General features: G+C 35.2%; 1 protein-coding gene across 1 annotated transcript; it reads left to right on the forward strand.

The window, feature by feature from the left end:
- The first annotated feature begins 3,990 nt into the window (after positions 1 to 3,990).
- Positions 3,991 to 24,186, forward strand: GTPBP10 (GTP binding protein 10). Its single transcript, XM_059932768.1, has 10 exons — positions 3,991 to 4,077; positions 6,754 to 6,947; positions 9,614 to 9,705; positions 10,131 to 10,275; positions 15,006 to 15,079; positions 16,634 to 16,686; positions 18,800 to 18,907; positions 19,472 to 19,549; positions 21,547 to 21,670; positions 23,506 to 24,186. The coding sequence occupies exons 1-10, from the start codon at positions 4,045 to 4,047 to the stop codon at positions 23,766 to 23,768; spliced, it is 1,164 nt and encodes a 387-aa protein (XP_059788751.1). The 5' UTR covers positions 3,991 to 4,044; the 3' UTR covers positions 23,769 to 24,186.
- Positions 24,187 to 24,205: the final 19 nt, after the last annotated feature.

Consider the following 24,205-nt stretch of genomic DNA (forward strand, 5'->3'; position numbering starts at 1 on the left):
ATAGTATAGCAGAAGCCCCTTAAAACTTTTTTCTTCCTCTAGTACAAATGGTTGACAATGGGGGTCTTCAAAACATGATTCAACTATTTCTTAGGATTTCTATATATATATATTTCTAATAAAATAACCTTTCAGTGATACCCTTCAAATTAAAAACAGGGTGCATTAAAAGCAAAACAAAATCATGTTCAGTAGAAATGTTTTTTCCACTCACTATGAATTCAGGTATCAATAATATTAAAATTTGCTTCTTTCATTAACACAACTACTGTGCTTAATTATTCTTACTTAGTTATTCCGTAACCAAGGCAGGGTTCTAGCACATAGCTGAGTGTGTGGGACAAATTAGGAACTTGGTAATTGTTACATGAATGAATAAATGAAGAAACTAAAAATCCTTAGGAAGAAAGGCAATAAATTCACTTTTTTTTTCTTTACATAGGCCTTGTTTCAGGACAATAATTACATGATCTGAGGCCCTTACTTTGACAATACTACATTTTAACTTAGAGATGAAGAGCTTAGATGGTATATAGCTCTCATTTGTTCAGTCCATTTACTTTTATCATCTAGGAGAACTTCATTTTATCGTATAGTGTAAGACCCCAATTTATAATGATTCTCAGAGTAACAATATTTTCAACAGTATGAAACTAAAAGAATATTTGACGTTAGTTTTGGGGATTATAAGGCTGTTGAGTGAGAATAACTTTATGCCCCACTTCAGGTAATTCATATGTCATAGGAATTAGCAATCTAGCTATTGTCTTTCCTAAAAAAATAAATTAACTAACAAATATTCAGAGTATATATTGAGCCAAAGGACCTGTTAGGAAATATAAAAAAGGGTAAGGTGTAGACATCTGAATAGTTGATGGTAACACATCCCCCTTAAAAAAAAAATCTTTTCAAGATCAAGGTGGCAATAAGATATAAAGATGGAATGTCCAAGAAAGGAACTTTATAAATGTTCCCATCTGAAACATGGATACAGCAGTCATGCTGAGCCCATGAGGGGATCTTGAATTCAGTGATCTGATTAAATCTGTATGTTTAAGGGGGAAAAAAAAAAAAAAACCACTCCTCTGGAGATCATACGGATAAAGGACTATAGTGAACAAGACCATTGTGTTATTTTCTTTGTACATGAAAGCTAGTGAAACCTGCTAAGTTGGGTTATAGAATCAATAAAGTAATTAAAGTTAGACTGAATCTTATAGAAACAATGTTAGCTGCTACCTTCTCTTATACAAAGGATACCAAAAAGCCTCCGCTTCTTTCACATATTCCCCCCATGGAAGGATCTCCCACACTTACGCTTGAATTTTTTTAGTAGAAGCTAGAGCCTTTTATTCATTTCACAATTAGAGATAAAAACTAAAAGTAAATGCCCTGAGAATCAACACACTGACTTAAAATCACATCAGCTTGTAAAATGCAGGTATCAAAGCTATGCCTGAGATCCAGTTTTGATAGGTACTGTGAGGGGAAAGCAGAAGGGTACTTAGTACCTGTAGTAAGAAGAGGCAATTAAAAGAAAGGGAGTGGGGGATGCAGAAAAGGGAGGTTAAGAACTAAAAAAAACCCAATTATGTCAACATTCTGTCCTTGGGGTGGCTCCGGAAGAGGAACTGCAGAGAAGAAGCCTTTTCTTAGGATGTACTAGTAAATCCAATTTAATGATTACTTCTTGCTAACCTATATCATAACAAAAATTATAGATGATGAAGAGTATCAGAAAGTTAATATCACAGCAAATGCTGAGGTAAATTACCTCTTGAGTAACTATATTAACAGAGAGAAGCGGGATGATTATAAAATAGCATTATAAAGTGCTAGATTTCTTAATTATATTTGTTCATTTTATGCTTAAAGTAATAAACTACACTAAAATGTTTATTAGATTAAATGTAATGTGGTATTCAGGATTGAGTCCTGGAACAGAAAAGGTTATTGTTGAAAAATTAGTGAGATCAAATAAAGTCTAGTTTGGTTAAGAGTATTGTAGCAACATTAATTTCCTAGTTCTGACAAATGGTTATACAAGACGTTAACTTTAGGGCAAGCTGAGTAAAGGGTATATAGGACTCTTTGGGCTATCTTTGTAACTTTCCTGTAAATTTAAATTATTCCAAAATAAAATGCTTATTAGGATGCTTATTAGTTATTTTTATTAGAATAACTCTAGTTTACAACATTTAAAAAATCAAATTGTACGTATGCCACTGGCTCATTTGAGACTATTGTGCTTATTATGCAAAATTCTCTAGTGCCTGAGTTTAATGGTTTGCCTATACTTTAATCTTAGCAGCCATGGGGAAGGCATTCTATCCACTCACTGGCAGAACTAATAATAGTTTCTGTCAGTAATGACTTATGCATCAGGGTCATTTCACCTCATGTTCATTTTAGCCGAACATTTAAAGGGGACGATTTACATTTCATGTTTCTTTTACTATCTGGTAACCAGAGCTGTAATAAATATTTCAGGCACTGATGGTGTTTTGTTCAAGAAAAATATTATGTTTTCTCATTTGTTTATAGTACCTAATGTTCCTCAGTATTTTGAGATGTTTTTATATCAACTTCCCATTTATTTTTATCTGCTGTTATCATGTTCCCATGTAAATGTTATGACAAGGAAAACAATCTGGCCTTGTGTTCACTAATAAAAAAAATAAACCTTAGAAAATAAACAGATTGGGCTCAACATAATTCTGAGATTGTAAGACCTAGTAAAGATAATAATCCAAATGGCAGCAAATGTTATTAAGATTAAACACCTACTTAGTAACAACCTAATTTCTTCCTTCCTTCCTCCCTCCCTCTTCCTCTCCCTCCCGCTCCCTCTCTCCCTTTCTTTCTCTTTCTTTCTTTCTTTCCCCTGCCGCGTGGCTTGTGGGATCTTAGTTCCCTGACCAGGGATTGAACCCGGGTCCTCGGCAGAGAAAGCGCCGAGTCCTCACCACTGGACCGCCAGGGAATTCCCATCCTAATTTCCTGATTAATTAATCATTACAGGTTAAATGACAATTATAGTTTTATTGATAGGGGTGGGGTAGAGAGAGGTTCAGTAGTACGAAGGGAATCAAGACTGAAAGGGATAGTTCTTACACCGTGTATTTCCTAACAATCACTGTCATAAGTGAGGGGTAGAAATAGGAGAAGGATTCTCAGTTTTGAGTTCAGAAAGATTCTTAGGCTGGCAGCGTAGTGCAGGGCCGCCTAGCAGGGCTGTGTACCTCTGTCCACTGCGCGAGGGCAGGGGGAGACGGGGTGGGTGGGGCGGACGGAGACCCAGTCACTCTGCTGGTCCTGCCCAGCTTGAGAAAAGGGAATCTAATTCTCACAAAGGCGCGCTGCAAATCAGAGTTGAATAATGACCCATAGTATCTACCGGACCCCTAGAAGCTATTATCTGACAAACAGTTGCAAGATTCCTTCCCCACAGAACACAGTGAAATTCTTACAGATCTCAGATCCTGACCTTTGGGTCCCAATTTTTAAATTCATTGTCTCTTGGAAGATTTTGCTGGATATTACTCAGCTGGTCAATGAATTAACAGCTTTTTTCCCAGGTGAGTTTCTGAGTCTTTTACGCGTTTGCTTTTACTGTCCGTGGGAGGTGTTTTGTTTTGTTTTTCCACTCTGCTTCGCCGAGAGTAAAGATTGAGGTATCTTGTGGTTACCTTAATTAGCATAAAAACTCCTCCAAGGCAGCAGAGTCTCCAGTGCCATCCTATTCAAAATATTCCTGAGGCACCTACTCCGCACGCGACTGTCCCCTGTCACATTGCCTCTCGACATTGCCTCAGCGTTTTACTCCGCTTGCTTCTAAACAGACACCACCTTCCACCTCCCCGTGGGGCACAGCAAAACGCATGCGCACGTTTCCGTGAGCGCGCGCGCCTTACGGCCGGTGAGGCTGTCCTGCGGCAGCGTGCGGATACAAAATAGCAGCGGCGGTGGCGGTGACGTAAAAAGACCGCGCCGCAATTCGGTGCGAATAGCTGCCGCGGGAGTGAATGCTCGCCCATCGCGGGCATGGTGAACTGCAGTCGGGTGTTGCTCAGAAAGGTCCGTGATTGGTGCCCCTCAGCCTGATGTCCGACGCCTGGTGCCTGTAGCCCCACCTGAGGGCTCTGGTTCTCCTTCGCCTCCATCCCTTCCCACTGTTTTCTTTCCTGCTTCTTTTCTACCATAGTCTTCTCCTTTTCGCCCCTCAAGGAGTCGGGCTTGGCCTGTAAGGGGTGAGAAGGGCGTGTCTAGTTTCCCGGGCATGGTTAGGACGGTTGTTTGGAACAGGGTTTGGGATTTTTCAAGGGAATTGTGTGCACGTGGGTTGAAGAGCTGGGGTAACTGCCTGCTGTTTATACATGCAATACGGTGTATGTGCAGTGTAGGTTTGACTTTTTCTTTTGGCTCAAATAGTGTATTTTCCTTCTTTTAAGTAATAATATCCATAACTTGTTTTTACATATTTTTTCATTGAGTGCATTGTTATTAAGAGCTTTCCAAAGACAACTTTTCATCAGTAAACGAAAATAGGTAACTGACTTGCCTTCTTGCAAGAAACTAGGTCAGCTTTTGTGCAGTGCGGGTTTTAGAATCGTTTCTGTAAAAAATTTACAGTTGCTTTTCAAATTTAAAAACCTCTTTAAGATCCTTACTAGCAATGTTTTTTGAAACCTGCCGTCATCAAGTTTGGTCATTACCTTATTACTAAGGATGAGATTGAGATACTACTTTTGAGTTCTAAATCTATGAACCTGATAAATCTAGAGCAGTAAAAAATGTGTCACATATTGAAAGGAACTTTAAAAACAGGAGTTTTCTTTTTGTCGGAGGAAAGGCATGGTTAGTAATACCATGGTTAGTAAAGTTTTACTTTATTCAACCCTCTATTTTCCAGAAAATAGGTGGTCAGAAGAAGAGAGACTTGTGAAGGATAGTACTTGGGCATATAGGATAACTAATCTGTAAGCTAAAAAAATGAACTACTGCATTTTTTGCTGGATATGTTATTAAATGCTAGTTGCGTAACTTTACTGCCATAACAGTAACTTCCAGTCGGTGTTGTTTGCAAGGGGAATCTACCTCTTCACTTAGCTGTGATGCATTTCTGATCTAGCTCTACCCAGCCAAAGCATAAGTTCATCAGCCTCCAGAGAAAAATACTCTGGCTAGCCCTTAAGTTCATGTTTTGTATATTCCTTCCACCCTCACAATGCTCTGTTTCATGACTATATTTGCATACTCAAATGAAAAGCTGTGCTTTGAATCTTTGCTGTGTAACTATCCACTGCAATCTCAAGTCTAGACAGATTTATCAGAATCAGCAAAGGAGCTTTTGATAGATGTGCTGGCTTACCCTATTCTCATCCCCTCCTCCAGAGTATCAGAATGGTCAGTGGAGTGTATGCATTTTTGAAAAAAGTTCCCAGATGTTTTTGATACTTAAAACTATCCTAAATGATTAAAGATGTGAAGATTATGAATTTAAGAAATTACTTTGTGAGGAATTTTGATAGCCCAGAGGGCTAAGACATAGGATCTTACCTGCAAGAAGTTCTTGATTTAGTGAGGGAAACAGAAATAAACCCTAAATACAGTGTATGATTTCTAGAAATCTAATAATAGAGATATAATCCAATTACTGAGAGCCCAGCAAAATCAATGGTTAAGTGTTGGTTAAAGGAATTAAGAAAGACATCGGAAAATATGACATTCAGGTGGGTTTATGATAGAAAAGAGCAAATGACATTGTAAGTAGATGAAAAAGCATGAGCAGAATGCCATGGAGAAGTGACAGTATATTGTGTAGCATAGAGCAAAGAGAGGAAGAGGATATAGGAGGGGTTGAATGAATGGAAATGAAATGGGAAGGGTAGGTTAAGAGCTTTGAATATAGCACTGAGAATTTTAGACTTAATTTCATAAACAGCAAAAAACCATGAATGGTTTTTGAGTAAGGGAGAAACATGTTGAGAGATCAGATCCATTGTCAGAAAAATCGCTCAGGCAGTGAGACAGAGGATGTGTTGAGGAAGGAATGACTAGACATTGAAAGACCAGTTAGGAGCTAATGTAATGATCAAGATACTAGGGTAGTTAGTTGTGCCAAAAAGGAAAGATGATAGTAGGGCTTCGGGAAGAGAAGCAGGTATAATCTAAGATCCCCATATGTGGTCTCAGTGAGTAGATAAACTATCGTTTCATTATTTGTGAGAACATTGGAGGAACAGAATTTACCTAGGGAAAAGTTTGGTTTTGTTATATAACATGTATTTAGGTGGCTATTATCCTTTCAATACCTAAGAACAAGTTATATATTTGAGGGGTTTCAAATATAAGTTAAATACTGATCTCGTTCTCAGTTGCTTTAGACTATTAAGCTCACATCTGGTGGAGATGTCCAACTAACTGGGATAGAGAATATCTCACCTAGGTGATAGTTACTGGTACAGACTGAGATCACCCAGGGGAGAAAGTCTAGATTGAAAAGTGGGCCAGTGTCAGTCCAAACCTTCAGGATTGGAAGGACAACAATTGATAGTGAAAAACAGGGTCTTAAGAGAGTTAATCTAATGGGAAAGTGAGGTCAGACAGGAGGTAAACTAAGAAAAGACAATAAATGTGGCATACGGAAAGCCATTTTTTTTTTAAGGAGTTTTAGTGGCAACAAAGAACTAGAAAGGAATTCAAAATTGGTAAGCACATGTGGTATACAAATGTTCTCTTTCTCTTTTTAAGTATGGAAACTTCATTGATAACTTGAGAGTCTTCACCAGGGGAGGAAGTGGTGGAATGGGCTACCCTCGCTTAGGTGGAGAAGGTGGAAAAGGTGGTGACGTCTGGGTTGTAGCCCATAACAAAATGACTTTAAAACAACTTAAAGATAAATATCCTCAGAAACGGTTTGCGGCTGGAGAAGGAGCAAACAGCCGGTAAGTATTTAACTGAATGACTTTGTATGGAATTAATTCCCCCCAGAAGAAGAAAAAAAAGTTGAGATAAAAATTTAATTGGTAATTTGAAGTAAATAATATCCTGGATTTGTAACTGAGCAAAAATCTACTATTTTTTGTCTCTAGTAAATATAAAAGATAGGTACTATGGAATGTTTTGACGTTTTTAAACTTTTTATCCTTTTCTTCTCCCAGTGTCTGTTTATATTCTTTTATACTTCCTTTGTAGAACCAGAAAATGATCTGAATCCCCACTGTTTTCTTCTAAAATTATCTTTGACAGTCTTTAGGAAACTTTCTAGACTCTTAACTGGCTACTCCACCCCACTACCACCCATAGTTCTGCCAGCATCTTGTAGGCAGTACTTAAAATTTAGAGCCTGTTTGCTGCTACATCTCTTGAATGTTTTCCTTTTGCCTCTATTTTGATTTTCTCTCTGTGACAGCAAAATCTTCCCTTTGCTTTTTGTTAATGTTTGCTATTTTCTGTGGAACATATTATGTTGGCCTCAAAATATGAGAAGAATTTTTTCTTTCATTGTAAAGAAAATGAAGAAGAAAATTCTTAAAGCTTCCATCAAAATGCAAGCTGTGATTCCTCAGGCCTCTGTCATTTTGTTGTTCCTTAGGAGGTGTTGGTATAAAGGTTAGGCTTTCTGTTCCTTTTTTCTTTCCCCTTCCCAAGGAAGTGTTTGGGTATATTTATTTGTCACAATCGTAGAGGATGGAATGTGGCACTTGCTTGGGGGATAAGTGTAAGCAAAGGATAGAGCCTGGATATAGGCTAAACACCCTGTAACACAGGGTGAGGAATGCCCCCAACAACAACAACAAATTATCCTGCCCCAAATATCCAGCAGCATCCTCTGCTGGTAAAGGAATCCTTGGAGAAACCCCTTAAATTTCTTTTGAGCATTTTTGTTTATGAATAGTCTTTACAGGGCAAATTTTGAGAGCCCTAAATTAGAATTCAGTAATCAAAGTTTTAAGATCAGAATGTCGTTTTATTATTTTGATGTTACAGGTAGAAAATAACTGCAGTTTATATCCTAAAGTAAAATTTTTCGTCATTTTATAATTTCTTTTGAAAAGTAAGGTTGCTGTAATTCCAACCTTATTCTGTGTTTAGATAAGTGGTATGCTAAAGATGGTGTATAACATTTTAAATGTTAAGAAAGATTTAAATAGAACAGTTACTGCGATTGTGTGTTGGAATTTTTAGAATGTAGAGGCTTAAATCTAAAGGATTAATAGGAGCCAACTGGATGAAGGGGAGGAAAAAGCATTACAGGAAAGATAGCAACATGAACAAAGACCCAGTGATAGAAGACAAATACCAGTATAAAACACTAAAAGAAGGTCAGTGTGGCTGGAATGCAGAAAACACAGAATGTAGAGGAAGATGAGACTAGAAAGATAGGTACAAGCCAGACCTTTGTCATTTCTGAAATACTGCAGTATTCTCCAGATTGGTCTCCTTCTCCAGTCTCAGTCATCACCTCCAATCCATTCTTTTTCCAATTATGTCTACAGTGCTTTTTCTGTAACACCAGTTTATTAATGTCACTTGCATATTTAAAATCCTTCAATGTTCCCCATCAATCTAAGATAATATTCAAACTCTTTAACATAGCATATCAGGCTCTTCGTGATCTGGACTACAGTGTCTTCCACCCCACTTCTGCTATGCTTACGCTAGAAGTAACTATTATTTCACCAAATACCTTGTTCCCTCCTAATCTGGGATGTGTGTGAGTGTTTTTTTGGTTTGTTTTTCTTTCTCTTTGCCAACACTTTCCTGCCTTGATTATCTGGCAAAATCTTATTCCCCTTCCGAGACTTGTTCTATCCAGAAATAACCACTATTAACCTTTTCATGACTTTTCTACGACTTTTGTGTGTCTACCCAAATGTAATTAAATGTGTCTGTAAAATTGGGGGATACAAAAACAAGAGCACAAAATTTTGCAACCTTCTCTTTTAACTTTTTTTTCCATTCCAGAAAATTGTTAAGCATGGCTGCATAGTCTTATAGTATTGGAAATAACATAAATTATTTTGTCATTCATCTATTTAGGTAATTAATGATTTTTTTTTTACTGTTATTGTCACAATGCAGTACACATCTTTGTGTATATAATAGTTTACATGGTTCATTTTTTTTTTTTAGGATAAATTCCCAGAAGTGGAATTACTAGTTAGAAGCTTGTATGACTTTATCCTCTCTTGAGCAGTTTAAGAATCACCATATGAGCCTCCTATAATTAAAGTACTCTCATTTCAGGTCATTTTTTAAAAAGCCTTGTTATTCACTGGATTTTCCATTTTTTTCTAGTTTATTCATGTTGCAATGGTCTCTTCCTTTCAAACATACAATATTTTAGTTCATTATGAGTTTAAATGACTTTTGGTAGTTAGCTTGGTAACTTAAATCATTACTTAATATTATTTTTATTGAGATACAGTAGTCTAAAATGCAAATAAATAGGGATAATTTTATTTTTTCTCCATTATTTGGCCATTTAACATCTGCATTATAAGAATTGGTCGCTAGTCTTCTTTGTATACCATTGTATTTGCTTGAAACATCAACCATTTAATCTAGCAGATTTTCTTTATGTTAATTTAGCTTTATTTTTTTATAGAGTTAGTGCACTGAAAGGCTCCAAAGGAAAAGACTGTGAAATTCCTGTACCTGTGGGTATTTCAATAACTGATGAAAATGGTAAAATTATAGGTAAGTGTATTGTAGATTCTAAGGTTGTGAAAAATGTGCACATTTTCTAAAATTGAGAGCTGTGGGGAATAGCACCTCTTATGTTTCAGGATTTTTTTTAAACGTTAAGTATTTTAGCTGCTAGTTTATAAAACCGCTTTTAAAAACATTATATAACAGTTCAGAATTAGCTGCTAGATTTAAAATTATTTTAAAGATGTAAGAGTATTTACTCGGTTTTAAAACAAATAACTAGCATTCTTTCAGCCACTTGCAAAAGTGTTTTCTTGGGGTCAGATTTTTAATAGAAACTTGATCCTATCGTTTAGCCCTTTAGATTTGTAAACTGGAATTTCCTGGCATCTGTTTCTGAAAGAAAAATGTCATTAGTGATTAGCTCCACTTACTAATCTTTGCTTTAAGTATCTTTCTCTCTCTTTTTTAAGGAGAACTCAATAAAGAGAAAGACAGAATTTTGGTAGCTGAAGGAGGTCTTGGTGGTAAATTACTTACAAATTTCTTACCATTGAAAGGCCAGAAACGAGTAATTCACCTTGATCTAAAACTTATAGCTGATATAGGCTTGGTGGGGTAAGTATCATTCATATTTTTATTTTTATACTTTCAGAGAGATAGTTCATGAATAGAAAGTAAATATAAATGGTAATTTGGGACCAGCATTATTTCTAGTTTATGGAATTTGTGTATTGTTTGTGTACTTTAAGAATATGCTGCTTAAAAAAAAAAAAAGAATATGCTGCTAATATTGCCAACATGGAGTTTCATAGTCACTATTCATTTGTCAAAGATCATAGCAATTGAATAAGGCAGTGGAAATGTTAGAAAATAAATAAACACAGAAAAACCAATCAAATACAAAAGAATGTTACCAAGTATTAAGGAATAAAATTAGAAATCCAAACAAGCCCATTTTAAAAAGTGTATAGGGGGCTTCCCTGGTGGCGCAGTGGTTAAGAATCTGCCTGCCAATGCAGGGGACACGGGTTTGAGCCCTGGTCTGGGAAGATCCCACATGCTGCGGAGCAATTAGGCCCGTGAGCCACAACTACTGAGCCTGCGCGTCTGGAGCCTGTGCTCCGCAACAAGAGAGGCCGCGACAGTGAAAGACCCGCGCACCGCGATGAAGAGTGGCCCCCGCTTGCCGCAACTAGAGAAAGCCCTCTCACAGAAACGAAGACCCAACACAGCCAAAAATAAATTAAGTAATTAATTAATTAAAAAAAAAAGTGTATAGAAGGAAATAAAAAGTAGGAGAAAAATATTCTTACAAGTCTTAATAGAGGTATTGAAGTATCATTAATCAGATGGCTAAAGGCCGGTACAGATGATCTCAACCATCAGCTTTACACACTATTGAGCACTAAGCTGGATCTTGCTATGACCGTTTCCCTATCCTTCACTCTCTGTTTAGGAACTGTCCATTCTCAGTGCTGCAGACCTTCCAATGTTGTCCTCCTCCACCAGCCTCCACTCTTTCATCAAACAATGCTACTTAGCTATAGGGTTTGCAGTGATGGCACATAAATGGAGGGAGATAGATAGCAAGATAGAAAGTAGATAAAGGAGGGGAAAACTTCAGCTTTGCATGTCTCCTCTCTCTCTCTGTCTTCCTCTCCCAAGTCCCACTATAGCATTACACAATAGTCAGATGGAAGGCCTCAAGAAAAGGGAGGGGAAACTGCCACTCTACTCCAGCTGCCAGTTCCATGCCTTGCTTTCCCATAGCTGCTTTCTAAGCTCTTTTCATCTTCCTCTTCCCGCATCTCACTGCTTCTTTACTACGCTCTTCACTCTGAATCCCTCACCTCTTTCCATGCCTGTTTAGGTCTTACCGGCAGTGGCTTAGCGTTCACAGAGGCCTCATCCCTGCTGAAGTTGTAACAGAGAAAGATGTGATCCTGGCATTTAAGCTTGCCATTCGCATTTAATTTTTTCAATGAAACATAGTTATGAGGGTTATGAGTCATAGGTTCTATAATACTATATATTTTTAGGAACATTATGGACTTAATAGGGTTTTGTGGATAAGACTGAGAATCTAGCCATTCACTTTCTCATTTCCTAGGAAAATATGTTTCAGGTTCCATAGAGACACCTTTACAGCCTAATAAGAACATAGCAAGGCTGAGTAGTGAATAAAAGTGGGATGGCGATGGGAGACTCACGTGAGACTGTTTGGGTTGGAATCTCAAATCCTCTGGAGGCTGGCTGGATGGTCTTGGATATGGTCTCTCTAAGCCTTTTTTTTTTTCTCATCTTTAATAGTAGATGGCAGTAGTTCTCACCTTAAAATGTTATTGCTGAGTAAGATATTGCATTTGCAGCATAATACATGCCTTGGATTTATGAATGCTCAATGAATGAATGGTAGCTGCTATTATCATCATCATTGCCAACTTATTGGAGACCACATATAGTGATACACTAAGCTTTTCAGAAGTGGACTTGATATTAGTCAATAGCAAGCATCATGATTCTAGAGCACAATGTTTAACATGTATGCTAGTGCTTTTAAATTAGGTAACTATTCTTAAAAAGTTGCTAATATGAATACCAGCATAAGCAGATGTCCTTTTAGCCAGTTTCAGGAATGAACTGAACATTAGAAGAAAGGTATCATATAACTAATACACTTGTACTGCTGTTTTCAAATCTGGTCTTTGCATAGGTTGGATTTCAGCCTCTAAAATTTTCATTAGGTACTTGGCAATAAAAATCTCAGGTATCTGTTCTTCACCTGGTAACTTCCTTTTTCTTCTTGTATTTTGATCTCTTTGGAAATAGTTGCTTGCATTTTTCTGTGTTTAATCATTGTTATGAAAATATGAGGATATTAGAAAGAAATAAGCAAGTCCAACTAATGATAATCATGGCAAAAATGATTGCAATTTGCTTTTCAAAAAGTTACAAGAGCCTGGGTGTAACAGGATATAAGAAAATACTGTATTTCCAGGGGAAACGAGTCATTAAGAAATCTCACATAGTTTTATTCTAAATTTATTATAGAAATATTTTAATGAGAAAAATTGTTTAAAGAGCTCCATTAAGAGCATATACATTTTTATAGAATTCCAATTAATATTTGTAAAATATTATACCATTATTCCAAATGAAAATTTGGCAGAGTTTTGAAAGATCTTGATTTGAATGAAAACTGTGAAGACAGGGATCACATCTGTCTTATTGATTGCTGTATTTCTCCTGCCTAGTATATTGCCTGACCCAAGTCAGTGCTCAATAAATATTTGTTGGATAATTTTTTTTAATTGAGATATAATTGACATATAACATTATATTAGTTTCAGGTGTACAGTGTAATGATTTGATATTTGTATATGTTGCAGAATGATCACCACCATAAATCTAGTTAACATCTGTCACCATGTATAGTTACAAATTTTTTTTCTTGTGATGAGAAGTTTTAAGATTTACTCTCTTAGCAACTTTCAAATATACAATATTATATTATTAATTATAATATAATATATGATTATAATATAATCACCATGCTGTACATTATATCCCCATGACATTTTTTTACAACTAGATTTTTTTTTTTTTTTTTTTTTGCACTACACAATGTGGCTTGCAGGATCTCAGTTCCCCAAACAGGGATCAAACCCAAGCCCTCAGCAGTGGAAGTGCAAAGTCCTAACCACTGGCCCGCCAGGGAATTCCCCACAACTGGATTTTTTTTTTACCTTTTCACGGCCTTTGCCCATTTTGTAACCCCCCCCCCCCGCAGCTGACACACACACACACACACACACACACACACACACACACACACGCACACACACATATTTTCTGTATGCATTCATCCATTGATGGACACTTAGATTGCTTTCACATCTTGGTTATTGTAAATAATGCTGCAGTGAACATGAGGTGCATATATCTCTTTGAGTTAGTGTTTTTGGTTTGTTTTTTTTTTTGGATAAGCATCCAGAAGTGTAATTGCTGGATCATTTGGTAGTTCTATTTTTAATTTTTTGAGGAACCTCCATACTGTTTTCCATAGTGGCTGTACCAATTTACATTCCCATTGGTTGAATAAATTTAATGAAAATATCTGAATGAAATTTAGGAAATCATCTCTTAAGTGGCCCCCATTCCTAGTACTTTCTTTCATCCATTGTGGGCCTTTCTTGAGGGATATTTAGCAATAAAATCAAGGCCTTTAAAACAGCCATATAGTTTAATCTAGTATTTCCTTATCTAGAAATTTACCTCAAGAAAGAAATTAAAGGTATATGTAAAGGTTCACTTCAGCGTTTAAAGTTTTTTAAAACAAGCTTGACAAATAATTAGTGCTCATTTGCAGCAAGAAAAAAAGAGTTGACTGTTAATTGCACCATTTGATGTTAAGGTGACTTAACGTTGGTGTATGTCTTTCTAGCTGTATGCGTATTTTTTGCAGAGTTATTAATAACAGTAAAAAATTTGAGACCACCTAAATGCCTAACAATAAGAAATTAGTTAAGTAAATTACACTACACCCTTGAAATGCATTCACCTTATATAATTCAGTTTAAAAGGAGGCCGACCAACTGTGAATAGTCTTTCAACAAAAAAGGAATCAAAGCTGAATCTGATCAAGGCTTCATATCTACCAATTTATAGGAGCATGTTAAATGACATCATGGGCATCAGCAGAAAAATACAGACTATGGCAAAGAAACTACAGGACAAATGGCCCAGTTTCTTTAAAAATAAAATTGCAAAGGGGAAACAACCTGGAGAGGGAGCCTGTACCAAAAGAAATTTAAAAGGCACATCAACCAATTGTAATACACAGACCTTATTTGGGTCTGTGTTTTAAACAAACCAACTTTAAAAAAATTATTAAGAATGTATTAATATTTGTTTAAGCTAGGTGATGGCTAAATAGGATTCATTACTTTGCTAGTGAAATGTCCATATAAAATGTTTTTTTTTAAAAATCCACAAGACAATATAAGAAATATTTTGTCAGTATTTGGCTAGAGATAGTGAATTGCAGGTATTTTTATTAGTTTCTTTATGTTTTTCTATGATTTACAAGCTGTTTTTTTTTAACATTATTTGATTTACTGTCAATACTGAAACATCTTTAGTGTTCACCATAAATTTATCTTTACCTTTTCTATAAGTATATTTTGTTCCTCAAGTTTTTCAAGATTATTTTAAATTTATAGTCTACTCCTAATCCCAGCAGTATTCAAGAAGCCTGCTTCTTGAAATGTTAGGAATTCAGAGATAAGCAAGTATTAATAATGCTGATATTTGTTGTAATGTATAAATTTATTTTCTTGTTTCAGATTCCCAAATGCTGGAAAATCCTCTTTGCTAAGTAAGATTTCTCATGCAAAACCTGCAATTGCGGATTATGCATGTAAGTATAATTTGTTTTGTTTTTTTAATGTGTAGAGGTAAATTTTTAAAGACTAATCTTTCTTTGAGTATGAAAAAAATGATAACTGGGGTAGCCTTAGTTTGAAAACTCTTGGCAGACAGAGTACATGTATTTCCCATTAATCTTTAAACCTTTATAGCTCTCAGCAAAGTTCCTAGTACTGCTTATTAGACACTTTGTTACATTTATTTGTCTGTTGCATAATCATTATTCAGTTTAGTTAATGATTTTATGAGCACCTACCCTTTATCAAACACTGTGATAAATGCTATGAAGGTAGAGATCAATTCTTTCATTCATTTAGCAAGTATTTATTTCTAGGAATTATCAATACAGTAAGTTCTGGAGTTAACAAAGACTGGTAAGCAGAAGTGAATACTGTTTTGATTTTTATTGAACTTACAGACAAGTGGGGGAAGGCACAAATCTCACTAATGAATGTAAGAGAATATAATATGGTTCTATGAAAGAGTGTAGGTGACTGCTTTAGATTTCTTTGGGAAAGTGTGATGGTGGGGCTGAGATATGAACAATAAATATGAGTTAATTGGTGACAGACAATGGAGGTGAGAGTCTTTCAGTCAGAGGAAATAGCATGTACACAAAGACTCTGTGGTGGCAGGGAGTAGGTATGTTTGTCTAGAGAACATGTAGTAAGGGGAAGAGGGAATCAAGATGAGGCTAGAGATGCAGGTGGAGACCTGTGATATAGGCCATATAGGCTGTATTTGATCTCTGTGGCTTAAGAGCAGTTGATAGCTTTTTAACAAGGGAAAACAGTGATGAGATTTGCTTTTCAAAAAAGACCTATTGGCGTGTAATGTAGAAAATGGATTGGTGTGGGACATAAATGAATCTGGAAAGAACAGTTAGTAGAACTGGCTATTGCAGTAGCTGGATGAGATATAATGGAAGCTTAGACTAAGAGTAGTGAATGAATATGATAGGATCTTTGCCATCATTAAACAAAATGGCACAGAATGACATTAACATGGAAAATAAAATTAAACCATTCTAAAATTGATAAAGTAGAGTTAATTTTGTACTAACTGCTATAAATCACATGGCCAATATTTATTGTTACAATACAGGGGATTCTTGAGAAGGAAAGAAGAAGAAAAGCAAAAAGTCCTAGGAAGGAGGCTAGGGCAGGATTGATGAAGCGTGAGGATAACTAAATGAGAAAGGACCGTAGAGAGATTTCACCCACAGCCCAAGTGATAGAAACCTAAAGTCTGCCCCCATCCTCAGCACCTTTACCATGCTCCTTAAAGTTTGAGACAGGGACTTTGAGGCCCACTAATTATATTACACCTGTGCTTTCGAAGATTATAAAAATCTATATTTTGTCCTTTTCCAAGTATATCATAAATAGCAAAGATAATTATACCTTTAATTTCAACAAATGAGAACATAATCTGAATTAGGTTGTTCATAGAAACGAAATATTATTTATTTTATACATGACGCTAAGACAGTTTTGAGAGTCTAAGCCTTTATTCTAGCCTCAATTTATTATTGTTTTTCTTTTAGTTACAACATTAAAGCCTGAACTTGGAAAAATTATGTATACTGATTTCCAACAGGTGGGTATTTTTAAAATAAGACACTTGGTTAGTAATGAAAGTACTTGCCTTAGTGCTTAGATTTTATAATATTTGGCAGTTTCTGTGGTGTTAGGGGGAAAAAGTAGCAGGATTTTGTTTTTGATAAGTGAAACCATGATCAAATCAATTCTGCTGACCACTATCAGAGTAAAAATACTGTATAAGAATATAATTTCTTGTTCTTCCAAAGTTTGGATCCAGTTGTTCGTTACAACATTGATTGTATCTTAATTGCCTTAATCAGTTTGTCCTCATTGCAAGTCCATATTTTACTGCCATATTTGATTATTGATTTTCATTTCCTAAAAATATTTTCTAAAGTTCATGGATGTAATTTTACTCCAACTTACTGTTTAAAAAAATGTTTTTTTTAATTGAATGGGATCCTCGTCTTAACTAGCTGTTAAAATTTATTTTTCCTTGCTACAGAAGAACTTTTGAATAATTAGAATAAAAACAAATTAAAAAGGAAAGTAACAAAATTTTAAAAATATGTAATGTATGATCAGCAGGTGCATTCCTTGGTATTTACCCAAATAAACTGAAAACTTACGTCCACTCAAAAGCCCGCACACGGATGTTTGCAGCAGCTTTGTTCATAATTGCCAAAACTTGGAAACAACCAAGATGTCCTTCAGTAGGTGAATGGATAAATAAACTGTGTACATCTCAATAATGGAATGTCATTCAACACTAAAAAGAAATGAGCCATCAAGCCATGAAAGGACACAAAGGAACCTCCAATGCGTATTACTAAGTGAAAGAAGCCAATCTGTAAAAGCTACATACTGTACGATTTCAACTATATGTCTTTCTGGAAAAAGGCAATACTATGGAAATAGCAGAAAGATCAACGGTTGCCAAGGATTAGGAGGAAAGAAAGGTTGAATAGGCAGCACACAGGATTTTTAGGGCAGCGAAACTATTCTGTATGATACTAGATACATGTCATACATTTGTCAAAACCCATGGAATATATAAAACCAAGGGTGAACCCTAATGTAAAGTATGGGCTTAAAGTGATGATGTATCAGTATACTTTCATATAATCCATTGACATAATTCAAAAGACATAGAAGATGTATATTTATAATAGTGGTATAACAGTAAAAATTTTTTAAAACTTTGACAATTATATAGAATGTTAAATAATAAGTAAAATTATAAGTGCAGGATAATATGAATTTAGAGAACAATATTTAGAGGAAAAGACAACATTATTGGTAATTTTTAAGGGAAATCAGTAGAAAACCTCTGAAGAGAATTTCAGGACATGAGACCTACATGTACATTGCTTTGTCACATAGCTCCAACTTCCTTTAAAACTGAAATTTTTAACCACACAGGCAGTATGTGTAGAGCAGTGTTTCTCATCCCTTACTGTACATCAGAATCATCTGGGTAGCTTAAGAACAACAATGATAAATGAAGCCTGGGCCCCAGTGATTTGAAACCAAACCCCTTGGGGATAGGGCTTGAGCATATGTAGTTTAGAAAAGTTTCTTAGATAATTACGACATGCAGTGAGGTTTGAAAACCACAAGTGTAGAATAATGGTTAGTAACTCTTATAACCTCCAAAAGGAGCATAGTAACACTATTTCCCTTACTTTTTAAGAGTGGTTAATAGTTCTGGTAGAGTATGAACAATAAAGAAACAATGGTACCAAATAACTATTTACATATAGAATAAAAAACTTAAAACTACAGAGCTATACTAAGTCAATGTCTGCTGAATTAATATCCTTGTATACTTTTAAGAATTTAGAAAATTGAAATTCTTTGAAAAGTTCATACTGAACAATATAATTTATGGAATTCTAAAGAGAATTTATGTGATTAGTAAATGTTAAACTAAGCCATAAAATTCCTAGATTGTTAAAGTAAAAAATGGGGCTAATTTCTGATAACAAAGGACTTTGATTCTTAATACATTTATTTCGTTATAAAGGTATCTTGGCTTTATAGAGATGCAGTGGTAATCACAAATTAAGAACTGTTTATAATTGAAATATCATGAAAATTGTTGAATGTAATTGTATTTGTGGTTTTCATATTTTTTTTAATTATCATACCATTTAATTTTGTGTTAGATATCAGTAGCTGATCTTCCTGGTTTAATAGAAGGAGCACATATGAACAAAGGAATGGGCCACAAATTCCTCAAGCATATAGAAAGAACTAAACAACTACTTTTTGTTGTAAGTCATATGCCTATCAATGTAATGTTTAAATGAATGTGAGAACCAGTGAATTTAGTTTTCCTAGAAATTTTTTATAATAACATTTAAAGATAAAGTAGCAGCATATATTATTCCACTAAATCTATTTAGATAGGAGTCAGATACAGTTAGTGATCTTTATTTATAATATGGGGATGGAAGTGGCATTGTTTACTATGTCAGATGAAAGTTTGGCCATACTTGTCAGGTTTAATTCATTAAGATTTTCAATATACTACTAAATTATATAGGATCAATTTCCTACTTCATTTCTGGTGTTGAGTTATATATGAGATTGTCTGTATTGGTATAAATTGTTTAATCTGTACTAGTTTCTTATTTTATTAATGATTGTGGTTTTATCAGAATAATTATAATTATCTTAAAACATCAATTTCTCTCATTTCGAATTACTAAATTACCAGAGTATAGATTGAGAAATTATTTTTAGCTTGTGCGAGTAAAACATTTCAAAACAGAATTGTATAGCTGTTGTTCTTATGTTAAAAGCAATCATTTTCCCTTTTTTTTTTTTTTTTTTAGGTTGATGTTTCTGGATTTCAGCTTTCTTCGCAAACTCAATACAGAACTGCCTTTGAAACCATACTACTGCTTTCAAAAGTAGGTTTTCTGTTTTATATCTGGTCTAATACATAGGCACATAGGACTGTATGGAATAACGTATGATAATTCGAATAAATATATCGTCTCCCTTTACTTTTTAAAGCTTTGATGTCAATTAAAGAGTTATCTAAACTTGCTGTCTCCAGTTTTGCGATATTCACCTGCTCCTCAAACTGTTGTAATCAATAAAACCTTCCTTGATTCCAAATCCCTGTTACATACTTCTCAGACTGTATCATGCTTAACTTTTATTCCTACTTCTTAGACTATTTCTCAGTCTACTTTTTAGGTTCTCTGATACTCAGATATTTTGGTTATGTTTTAGATCAGCTGCCTATTGGACATCTTTGATTGGATGTCCCATTAACCTCTCAAATTTAATATGTATAGAACTGAACTCCTTTTTTTTTTTTTTAATTCTCCAGCCTCCCCCAGAACTTTACTGAATATGTAAGCCAGAAACCTGGGTGGTAGTGATTCTATCTTTCTTACCACCTGTATCAAGCCCTGACAGTTTTATATCCTAAATTTCTCTGAAATGCAACTACTTGTCTTCACCCACACTGTTATAATCATCAGCCCCTCTTACTAGAATGTTCTAAGTCCCTCCAGCTTGTCTCCCTGCTTCCAGTCTTAGTTCTCTCCAGGCCATGTTTTATATGGCAGCTAGAGTGATCTTTGTTAAAGAACCAAGCAGATGTTTGTTCCCTGCTTAAAACACTTCGATGGTCTCCCATTGCTATTAGGTTAAAGTCTAACATGAACATGGTTTATGAGTTCTGGCAAGGTTGGGTTCTTACCAAGCACTGTATCTCTATTGTTCTCCTCCCTCCTCCCACCCCTGGCCGCGCCCCATACATTCTATATCCAGCCAATGATTTCTCTCTAACACAACATGATGTTGTTTATCTTCAGGACTTTTATATCCTATTTCATTTGCTATTTTTTGCCTGTTATTGATAACGCTGCTGTGAACATTTGTGTACAGGTTTTTGTGTGGATATGTTTTCATTTCTCTTGGGTATATACCTAGGAGTGGAATTGTTGGATAATATGGTTATTCTGTGTTTAACATTTTAGGGAACTGCCAAACTGTTTTCCAGAGTGACTGCAGCATTACACCATTTTACAATCTTACTAGCAATGTATGAAGGTTCCAATTTTTCCACATTAATGTCAACACTCATTTTTGTCTTTTTATTTTAGCCTTCCTAGTAGGGATGAAGTGGTATTTCATTGTGGTTGTGATTTGCATTTCTTTAATGAGAAATGATGTTGAGAAATGTGACTAATGATGTTGAGCATCTTTTTATGTGCTCATTAGCCATTTGTATGTCTTTGGAGAAATGTCTATTCACATTCTTTGCCCATTTTTAAAATGGGTTGTCTTTTAATTGTTGAGTTGTAGGAGATCTTTATAATTTAGATACAAATCCTTTATCAGATATATGATTTGCAAATATTTTCTCCTATTCTTTCAGTTGTCTTTTCACTTTCTTTAGGTTGTCTTTTGAAGTACAGAATTTTAAATTTTAATGAAGTCCCCTTTGTCTATTTTTTCTTTTGCTCATGCTTTTAGTGTCAGATATACGAAACCACTGCCTAATCCATAGTCACAAAGATTTGCTTCTAAGCATACTTAACTTTTTCCAAGAATAATACAGGTATAGCATTAAGTTGTCACTATCTAGTTCTGAATTTTATCTTTGTGCTTACTAGACGTCCAGATATCTGTATTTGGCTCTAGGCACAAAATCACAACTGTCTCTAGGATGTCATGTGAGCTAAAATGTATTAACACATGACTTAACTAGTAAGCATTTTCTGCATTTCCTTTGTTAATTAGTTTTGTGATTATTGGGAGTTACTGCATTTCAGAGGTGCGAATGGGCCCTAGATTACCCAGGCCTATAAAGTAAAGAAAGACATTACCAAATAGGTCATTTATATAGATATTTTAATAAAATTATTTGGTTTTTCTCTTTGATTTAAAGGAGTTGGAGTTGTACAGAGAGGAACTTCAGACAAAACCTGCGCTCCTGGCAGTTAATAAAATGGACTTGCCAGATGCCCAAGATAAATTCCACGTACTGATGAACCAACTCCAGAATCCTAAAGGTAAACCCATTCATTCATTTAGTGCCAGTTTAATGAATACCTGCTGTTTGCAGAGAGTGCTAGGTACTATAATCAGTGGAAAAGAAAACTGAAAGTTGCTACTCTTAAAAAAAAAGTATGTTTGAAGAAAGAACACATACCATATGAAACTTTTAAATAACACTGTAAAAAATAATATCCCATTTCAGAATGTGTAATATGGACAATAAGTTAGAGGAGACAGAATGAAAGAAAGATTAATTTGAGCTGAAAATGTCAGGCATCATCAAGAAGTAAAACTTAAAGTGGGCTCTTAAAGAGTTAATGGGATTTGGATCAGAAGAGAATAATGTCAGCATCTACCTGTGAAGTCTGTTAACATATTTCACAAGTTCTAGAACTTCATTCCCCTAGTACATCATGAATTTTAAAACAGAGCTAGTAGTTCTAAAAAGAGGTATGTATCTTTGCGGTGCCAGGTCTGTAGATCTCTGAAGAGTACGAATCTTCTAAAAAGAACTTGAGTCACTGTGTATGTATGGTACAGAATAATAGATGCTGTTACTCTAAAAGGATTTGTTTGAAATTTGTTCCTAAATGGACCATTATGTGTAAAGAAATTTAAAGGGATTCTCCATAGTTTTGAGTATTGACCTTTACAGAACACTCTCTATCCTACAGTGATGATGCTTTCATTTTTCTGAGTCTGTTTTGCACAAATGAGGAAAGTAGGGTGGAAGGTAAGTAGTTAACATGTTTTTAAATAGACCTAATCTCTCTTTTTATCCTTGGGATAAAAATTGGGGAAACTAAATTATAATGTACTAGGACTATCAGGCAGCACCAGAAGATCCTCTCTCCCCTCTTAAAATCTACCCCCCCCACCCCGTATAATTTACATATTGGGCTGTCCTTGAGTTAGTAAGTTACTTTGGGATATAAATATTCTCTGGAATATTTATAAATAAACCTTTATTCCTTAATGTCATTTGCTTTATGAGGTCATTAGATCTATCTGCTGGCTGGTCTTGCAGAAAAGGGAATTTTCAGAGGAGGTACCAGAAGGGAGGGTAATTCGGGAGTTTGTGGCTATTTTGGACCATCATAAAACAATGTAGTCCCCTCAGTGATAATTCCCAAGTTAGCCTCTCAGACTTCACTGGGGGTAAATGAATCTCAGAATCCAAGCTCTGTGTTGGTTTGGCTAACCTCTTTTAGGCAGCCTTCCCAGTTCGTGTCAATGTTGATCCATCCCATCAGGATGGCATCCCTACTTCTGTTGCCTTGGTGGCAGGGAAGAAGGAAAAGTTATATAATGGCTGTCAGCCCCTGTGGGGTGATAGATTGGATTCACCTAAAATGATGAATTGAACTCCTTGAACTCTTTTCAATTTTAGTATGGTTCATAGCACCAGTGATGATAAGCCATTAGGACAATTAAAGGCCACCTGTGTGCTGAAGCAAGCTAGAATATCCCAAATCACAAATGATGTTATGTTATAGGAAAGTTCTTTCAGAAAAATCTATGTTGTCTTACTTTATTGAACCACCCCAAAACAAAATTTATTGCTTCCGTAAGTAAATCATCTTCTGTGATTCATCTTTTAATTACACTTAATTTTGTTTAAAATATATTCATGCAACAAAAATTTTTAAGTACCTGTCATGTGCCAAGAACCTTACCATTGTCACTAGTAGAAACCAAAGGTTCTGAGAGCTTATTAGAAAGAGAAGGAAAAAAAAAATTTAAATGCTTAGTTTTCGGTTCACTGGTTCAGAGATCAAACCTCTAGCATAGTTTTGACTTACTTTCAAAGATAGTGAAAATCAGCCTAGTTTTGTGTTCTTTGTTTCAGATTTTTTACATTTGTTTGAAAAACACATGATTCCAGAGAGGACCGTGGAGTTCCAACACATCATCCCCATGTCTGCAGTTACTGGAGAAGGAATTGATGAACTAAAGAACTGTATAAGGAAATCTCTGGATGAACACACCAACCAGGAAAATGATGCATATCATAAGAAGCAGTTGCTTAATTTACATATTTCCAATACAGTATCTTATAGTGAGCCACCATCAAAGAATGCTGTTGCTAGTCCCAGAATAGATATAACTTAAATCTGTTAAAAGTGATATTGAAATTGCGTTCATTTGGAAGCTTTTCCACAGACATATTTTTTAGAAGGTTAGTTGTTACTAACCTGGTGTATATGCCATCATTCAAGAACCATACTTTTTAAAGATGTTTTGTACTTAAGTCTATCAACAGTAAAAAAAAAGTAACTGAGGGTTAAAAATGACAGTTTATAATTTTATGGCCAATCCACCTATAATAAAATCCTATAATATTCCTGTACATATGTCTCTAGTGAGATCATTTTTTTAATTATATAAAGGATTCCGTATGAGCAACTAGGTTTTGTTTGTCTTTAAGTCTGTCATGTACCTGGTTCTACTAAATATATAATAGTTTGGAAAACCTCAAACCCTAAATTTGAACATATTCAGTGATAATAAAGACCACTGATAATCAGTAGATAGATCTTTGTGATTTC

Source organism: Balaenoptera ricei, chromosome 9 (assembly GCF_028023285.1).
Source record: "Balaenoptera ricei isolate mBalRic1 chromosome 9, mBalRic1.hap2, whole genome shotgun sequence".
Classification (NCBI taxonomy): domain Eukaryota; kingdom Metazoa; phylum Chordata; class Mammalia; order Artiodactyla; family Balaenopteridae; genus Balaenoptera; species Balaenoptera ricei.

What these genes read in the sequence shown, in the direction of transcription:
- GTPBP10 (XM_059932768.1), top strand. Translation starts at nt 4,045, where the DNA reads ATGGTGAACTGCAGTCGGGTGTTGCTCAGAAAG. An exon ending in GGAGAAGGAGCAAACAGCCG is followed by an intron (nt 6,948 to 9,613) that starts GTAAGTATTTAA and finishes ATTTTTTTATAG; the next exon opens with AGTTAGTGCACTGAAAGGCT. An exon ending in CCATACTACTGCTTTCAAAA is followed by an intron (nt 19,550 to 21,546) that starts GTAGGTTTTCTG and finishes TTTGATTTAAAG; the next exon opens with GAGTTGGAGTTGTACAGAGA.